At 35.4% G+C, this 8,475-nt stretch overlaps 1 protein-coding gene across 1 annotated transcript in view; it reads right to left on the bottom strand.

Annotated features, from left to right (window-relative positions):
• LOC106882057 (uncharacterized) overlaps positions 1 to 8,475 on the bottom strand; it is a 72,569-nt gene that overhangs the window by 53,462 nt on the left and 10,632 nt on the right. The window contains exon 2 of the mRNA XM_052974652.1: positions 4,418 to 4,572. Within this exon, the coding sequence (XP_052830612.1) occupies positions 4,418 to 4,569 (152 nt within the window). The 5' untranslated portion in view covers positions 4,570 to 4,572. The remainder of the gene's footprint in view (positions 1 to 4,417; positions 4,573 to 8,475) is intronic.

The raw sequence follows: 8,475 nt of genomic DNA, 5'->3' as shown, positions 1-8,475 counted from the left end.
TATGCAAAAATAAAAATAACTTCTCATTTTAAAAGATATATTTAACAAAATTATATGAAAATATCTTGAAATACTAAAGAGTAAATTTTTTCAATAAAATTGCTATTGGCTTCAACCACAGTCTTCAGAAAACTTCAGAATTTCCCACAACTCTTCTGGATGGTCTCCTCGTTTAAGTTGGTGAATGATGTCATAATCCTTGCCTTCAGTTCATCTTTGGTATTACAAAGAGTTTTATTGGTCTCTTCCTCAACTGCACCCCACACATAATAATCAAGGGGGGTTACAGTCAGGGGAGTTAGGTGGCCAGATGTTAGGGGTGATGTGGTCACAGAAATTGTCTGACAGCCATAACTGGGTTCTCCTGCTTGTGTGGCATGATGCAGAGTCCTGTTACCAGACATAGGGACTCCCAGCAGCCACCAACTTGACCCAGGGCAACACTACCTCCTCCAGACACTTCATGTCAGCTTCTGTGTTGAGTGTGAGGCCAACACATGAATGGAGACACAACATTGCATCACTAGTGATCACTCCAAACAGCATGATGTTGACTGGATGTTTGTTTTTTATCACTCTCGGTACATGTCCTCAGATTGACATCCAAACACTCTGAAATGTTGGTACTGAATCTTCCGGGGAGAATGTCAAGCAGTACAGCACGTTCTTTCAAAATTTTTGGCAGAATGAACTTCATCATGGTGCAATTGTTCTCATAGATGGTGCCCAAATGACCCTACTATACTGTGTAGTTGATGAAATCAAAACCAATGTCCATGCACGAAATAAAAAATATAAAATGGCGACAATTTGCCCATCACACACACATATATATATACGTACATATATATATATATATATATATATATATATATATATATGCCGTTAGGAAGGGCATCCAGCTGTAGAAAATCTGCCAAATCACATTGGAGCCAGGTGTCACCTCCTGGTCCACCAGTCCTCAGTCAAATCGTCCAACCCATGCTAGCATGGAAAGCGGACGTTAAACGACGATGATGATACATACATATATATATATACACATATATATACATATATATATATATATATATATATATATATATATATATATATATATACATATATATATACATATATATATATATACATATATATAAGGTTGAGGAGGGTATTGGATTTAACCAAACCCAAAAAGATACAGGTAATACCGAGTAAGTGCTGTATACCGACTAGTTATGCCCCAGTCGTTGTATGAACAGGATTGGGGATTATAAGTTGTGTATTAGCGTGTGTATGTATAAATATATAAAAGGATAAAGAGAGCAATGGTAAAGTTGGAAATATATTTTATGGATAGAGTCTTACAGCTGTTTCTGGGAAGATCCAAAGCTTCCCTTCATCGGAGACAGAAATAGTAAAGGAATTGATTATTATATCCATAGGTGGAGAGTAATAGTATGAAGTGAGAGTGAGTGTGATGCGCTGAAAAAAGAAAGAAAGAAAGAACAGTACTTGGAGTGTAGCTTCATTCCAGTAGTAAGTATCTGCATAAAGTAATCCTTGTGGGAATTTTCCAGAAATAGTTGCTGCAGCAAAGGTTGAAATAGCAGAGGTGGATATATGCCATAGTGTGTCCGAGGTATATTGCTTGTGTTTACTTGAAGGATGTCCCAAATCAAGTGAGAGATGTGTGTAGGGTAAATAGGTCAAGTCTTAAAGACAGAATGGGAAGGGGATAGGGGAATGATTCCGGTGGGGGATGGTAGTGGTATATTTTTTGTGGTCAGTTAATCTCACAATACTCATCCTCTCTGTCCAGTCACATTAACTGACCACAAAAAATATACCACTACCATCAAATTCCACCGAGGTCAACTTTGCCTTTTGTCCTTTCAGGGTCAATAAATTAAGTACCAGTTACATACTGGGGGGTCAATCTAATTGACTGGCCCCCTCACCCAAAATTTCGGGCCTTGTGCCTTGAGTAGAAAAGAATTGGCATTGTGCACAATATATGGAATTTCTACCAACTCAATTCGTACACACCAAGCAAGGTTATTTCCTTGATGGTAGCAGAGTTTTGTCTGTTTCTACTAATATTCTCGGATCTTTTTTAAAACGGGGGCCACATTTTTCATTAATGTTTTACGTAGTGTTTTTGGTAGCGAAAGACTTTCAAACTTCGTATACTTATCTATTTTGTGTTATAGAACAGAAAAATATTTTTGTATTCGAATTTATTTCATGTAAAAAATTGTTTTATTTCGATAATTTCAACCAATCACTGACAAGTATTCAGTTGTTTACATTTACTCCTTTGGCTCACTAAGCGATGTAAAGCGTATTTAATCTCCATACCTTCGTTTTATTTGCTTTTTTCATTTTAAATTTGCTTTAACCCTAACCCTAACCCTAACCCTAAGGTTAGGGTTAGGGTTAGAGTTAGGGTTAGGGTCAGGGTTAATTGTTTCAGAATCGTTTGTTTATGTAGTCGGCACTTAATGTATATCGGCTGAATGGACGTCAGTGATTGGTTGAAATTACAGAAATACGACAACTTTAACATGGAATAATTTATGGATTTCTTTTTTTTTTAAGAAGACTAAGAGAAAAAGATGTTTTATATGACACATTCTACCAGTGTTCCAAGTTTCAAAGTGTTTCGTTAATGAAAAATGTGGCCCCCGTTTTAAAAAAGATCCATATTCTCTGCTAAATTAACAGTGAGGCTCTTTTATTCAATATTTTGCATCAATGCCTAGAAGTTCTTCTCTAAATCTATTACAGATTTAGCTATAAGAACAAGGTCATTAGCAAATAAGAATTGTTTCTATCCCAATAGTCAATTGTCTCAATTTCCTGGTCTTTATATTTCAATAGTTTCTCCATTTCATGTATTGACATTTTGTCATGGAAAATGGTAATTTATCACAATGATACCCATACAAGTTTCTTTAATTTTTCTGCTTGTATGAAAAGGCACATCCCAGAGTATGGTTATTTTGTCATTCTTAGAAACTTTTTACAATGTATTTTTGTACTATCATTTCTGTACATATTTCAAAATACTAGTATAGTTTCCATTGGACGAAAGTTACATTTCTGTTGTATGTTTATATACTATGTTTAGGCCAACACTGGGCAACTACAAGGAACTGAATGTTGAATATTTCTTTACATATCCTGCAACTGAATGTTCTTTATATGTTCTGCAGTGTCCTTTCATGCTCTGCTTCATTACGTTTTTAGTAGGTTCTAGTGGCAAGGCATTGATCTTGTGTTCAATCAAAATTCATTTGGCCTCAGCAGTGAATTCTGAGCTTTTTCTGTATCCCTTTCCACATAGCCCAGTCTTATTGGGTAGAACAGGTTTTTGTTTTTCTTTTGTACATTTATGAACATATGTTGTAATATGGTTTTTTAATAATTTTGTTAACCATTTCTTTATCTTCATTTCAGCTGAATGCTACTTCTGGCTTTTGTTTTATACTTGTCAGATTTATTGAAGATTTTGGTTAGTTTGTGTTTACAATTATTTATACTAGCACAGACAGACCAACTAAAGGGTTTCCAACAGCATGAACCCTTCAGAAAGATACCCTAGTCCCTTCTTGCTTTGTGACTGTGATGGACTATGTCCTTAAGTAGAGTCTTGACTCCATCCAAAACAAAGGCTTCAGCACCAAGTGGGAGTGATTGAGACAGAGTTTGTATCTCTCAAAACTTGATTATACTAATGAGCTTGTCCTTACAGCTCATCATATGCAGGATTTGCTAATATCTCTTCAGAATGCTGCAGTCAAGGTCAGTCTGCTTCTTAATGCAAAAAAGACTAAATATATGACCTTCAATGAGGACGAAAGCTATCTGTCAATTCACTCCACCAATGGTACACAACTTAAGAAGTACAAGGACCTACATTGCTGATAGTAAGAAAGACTTCATGACATGCAAAGAAGAAGCCTGAAATGCTTGTAACAATCTTCACAGCATCATCTGGCAATCAAGTATTACAAAGTCAACAAGGTTGAACTTCTTGAGAGCATATGTAGATAGTAATCATTTCTATAGAGTTGAAATCTGGATTTTGAAGAAAGACCTCGAAATTGCCTTGTAGTAAATACATGAGGTTTTCTATGAGCAGAAGACCAAATAGGAGATTTATAGTCATAATCCACCTATCTATACTATTGTTGTTCAATGCAGAGATAGCTTTGCTGGTCACTGCTACTGTGCTCAACACCAGGTTATACCAGATGTTATATTTGAAGACTTCTGCACCATAATAAAGGAAGAACACTACCTAATTACATCAATGTTAATGGCAAAGACACACAACATGAAACTGATGTTAACTGGAGTGGGAGTAGGGATTCTTAGTACATTGTGGAGAAATGGAAGCAGCAGCAGCAGCAAATGAATGAATACAACTCACCGAATACAAGCGACAGTGTTGAACTCTCCAAAACATCCCTTCCGATACACATCAATGGTATCATTTTCAAAAGAGACTGTCTTGTTAGCTTCAACAAGTGGAATAAAGCGACTGTCAGCTGTGGTTGTTGTGAAAGACATTGTGAAATTCATAGCCTGAAAAACAAGAACAAAAAACAAAAAATATAAGATAGAGAAAATTATAAAATGATGACAAAGTAGAAAAGGGTAAATGCTATGAAATATAAAACAGTTAATTTATTGCTACAAATACATGTACATAGGCACACCATAAGTAGACACACACACATCAAAATGTATAAATACAGCAAAAAAAAGTGAAGGCAGAAATGGAAATTCAAGGATATCATTGATGAGGGTCGCAAATAATAAAGAGAGGACTGTGAAAAAAGAACCACTTGAATAACTGATCAAAAAATGAATCAAACAAACAATGAAATTTTGGTACAAGGAGATCAATTTCAGAGAGAAGAAGTTAGTTGATTACATCAAACATAGCATTTAATTGCTATTTTATTTTATTTACTTCAGATGAGTGAAAGGCAAACTGGACCTCAGTGAACCTCAGAATGTAAAGAGCAGGAACAAATACAGCAAAGTATTTACAATGAATCTCAAGCAATTCTGCTGTCTCAGGACCAGTGCATATGCTTTCTTCAGGCAAAACCACCCAAAATGTAAAACAAATGCAAAAATACCACATGCACACACAAATACATATATACATGTCAACTGTGCATACACAGAAGATGGATATTAAATGATGATGATGATGAAGATGCAACTTCGAATTTCTTCTGCTGACAGAATACGAAATCCAGAATATGAACAGCTAAGAACTTCCAACCTCTCATATACCTCCCATTTCAGCGTTGATCATAATCCTCCTCATCTGTTCTTTATTATCTATCTATTTCTTTACCATGTAAACATCACCCGTTCCCTGTTTGTCTTAAATTCATGCATTCCTTTTAATCGCCACGCTTTATATATTTATTCATGTTTATCGTTCCTTTAACTCATTCTCTCTAAATCTGTCTGAATTTGTCTACCATAGTAGAAAAGTGCAGAAGTGGCTCTCTCTTTAAACTTACTGGCTCGCGTTATACCCGCCACCCACCCCCTCCACCAGTACCGGAAGTTCTTATCCTCTGTCATCCTTGGTTGTCTCCCATGAACACTTCTAGCGGCCTAATGCCATCCCCTCCCCTACCCAGGGTTTTATTGATCTTATAGCGCATAAAGATGGTGTAGTGTATGCAGGTTGTAGGCATTGTTTTGTTTATGAATTCTGCCAAATGCAAGCTTTCTTTTCAGGTACAGGACACTGCTTTCCCTCATCACAAGAACTGTTTGGGAGATTTTTAACTCTTAGCAAAAACATTGGGGCAAACCATATAGTTTGTCTTTTCCTAGATTTAGAGTGAGTTACCCCATCTGGGTGTTTGGGCATAGAGGGGAGTGTGTTTATTAAAATTTCTAGTATTGGGATTATAAAATTTAATAGGGTTAATGACAGGTCTTCTTATTGGTTTATAATTTAATGAAGGGGTTATTTTAGTCATATCGAAGTTACTATTAAGTGTTAAATTAGCTAATTTAGTTTTGAGTTTGGTGTCAGGGATGTAGAAAATATGGTCATGAAAGCTGCTTAGTTTTGGGGCATGATTATAAATTGGTGCGTGTGCATTGAAGATCTCCTCGTTTGCTGATAGGATGGATATTCTAATGAAGATGGCAGTGATGATACTATCAATGTTTGACTCAGGTTTTACTCGAGCACTTCCATGCTTTCTATGCTTTTCAAAAGAAAATTTATAATTATATATATATATATATATATTATATGTGTGTGTGGGGGGTATATATATAAAAATAACAGTTGGATAGTGGTTCATTCACTACAGCTGCTTCAGACATGTTTTTTTATTGATGAATAAAATTATTACATCGTGAAAAAAACCCATTTTAATCAGTTGAATACATGCACAAATTAAACATTTAATGGACATTCTAAAAATCCAAGTATATGCCATTTCATAACTCTGGTTAACTTCAGTCAGAGAGTGATCTAATTTCTCTAATTTGTAGTTTATAAAAGAGAATCATTTAGGTGACTAGAACAAGAATGGAAGTGCAAAAGTTGTTATAGTGGGAGCATGAATAGAGAATAGGGGATGAAAATCTGATATCGCACTCTGCCCCATAAAAAATGAGGCTATTTTATTTTATTTTCTATCTATAAATAGCTGGACAACAGAGTTCCAGCCCCCAAAACTCATTAAAAGATATGAATCTACAGCAGGGAGATACATTATAATAAACTCTGCATACATTTGTTTATGTACAAAGATAAAAGGATGTATAATCCTCATTATCATCAGATGGTGCTTTTTACATGCCACCAGCACGGGGAGCCCATCAGGTAGCACTGGCAACGACCCATGCATGAATGGTGCTTATTGCATGCCACCAGCATGAGAGCCAGTCAAGCAGCACTGGCATCGGCCACAACTATAATTTCCATTTAATTGTGATTTGATTTTTGATTTTGATTTTTAATTTTTACTTGACTCAACAGGTCTCCTCAAGCACAGCGTGTTGCCCAACAATTCAAAGGAACAGCATGCTTCTGTTTTCTGCTGGGGAAAACGATAGCTGAAACAGTTGTCATACTTCAACAGCTTACAAGGACGCTGCCATGAGAAAAACACAAGTTTACGAGTGGTTTTCATACTTTAGGAATAGTTACTTGTTGCTAGAAGACCAATCTCGTTCAGGTCAACTGTTGACCTCCTGCACAATTGAAAACATCATGAAAATTCATGAGGGAGCACTGTCACTGAAAACTGATGAACTTGTTGATATAACTGGTCTTGAGTGAAGAATTGCGAATGAAAAGAGTTGCAGCAAAATTTGTGCTTTGCTTGCTCACGGAAGTACAAAAGCAGTTATGACTAAATGCATGTTGTGAACTGAAAGAATTTTTGGAAGTTGATCTAGACCTTTTTTTTGAAGGTCATCACTGGTGATGAATGTTGGTGCTATGGAATTTGTAGATGTGGAAAAGGTGAAAAAAAATGACGGAGGCATTAAAATGCATCACTTTGCAAAAGTTCCAGCACTGCTACCAACAGTGGAAAATGCATCTGGACCAATGCATTGCTTCAAATGAAGAGTACTTTGAAGGCAATAAAAGTGCAAACATGTAAAACTAAGTGAATAAAATAACATTGTAAAATTCTGGTTTCATTTGGGTACCCCCTCCTATATATACACACAAATACATATATAGATACATATATCTATATATATATGCATAAATACATGTATAGATATACATAAATACAAATACATATGTATATGCAAACACACACACACACACACACACATATATATATATATATACATCTAAACACACATACACACATGAACACACATATTAATAAACACAACAAAACTATAGACTCACATGCATAGATACAAATAATACAACAAGTTAAATACATATTTATTGTTAAACTATACTTACATACTCAAAATCACTACACTACTATACTAAAACATGTGCATTGCTACTACTAAAACTACACTCATTCTTGTACACTGCAAACAGGGATATGCATACATATGTATGTATCTATGCATGCAATAACCTAAGCGATTACCCACATGTATAAATATGTGTGTGTAAGAGTACATTTTTATATTTCATGCATGTTTCATTATTGTATGTACGGGATGATATATAGTTGCATCTATGCAAACATAAGTAGATTTGTTATTATACGTCCTTTTGAGGCTTGTGGTGTATTCAGCTGGATCGTACATGCAACTGGAATATAAATACAAGTTTACTTTGGAATGTATGTGTTCTTCTAATTTTGTTTTGTACACAATAGCGATTTTATTGACCCGACTTTGGCGCTTTATTATGTAAGGACCTGATTCACTTGAATCCTGAACTTACGTATATACATGTATATGTGTGCGTATGTGTGTGTGTGTGTGTGTGTGTGTGTGTGTGTGTGTGTGTGT

The sequence above is a fragment of the Octopus bimaculoides genome, chromosome 19 (assembly GCF_001194135.2).
Source record: "Octopus bimaculoides isolate UCB-OBI-ISO-001 chromosome 19, ASM119413v2, whole genome shotgun sequence".
Lineage (NCBI taxonomy): Eukaryota > Metazoa > Mollusca > Cephalopoda > Octopoda > Octopodidae > Octopus > Octopus bimaculoides.
This window is presented reverse-complemented; position numbering and strand designations above follow the sequence as displayed.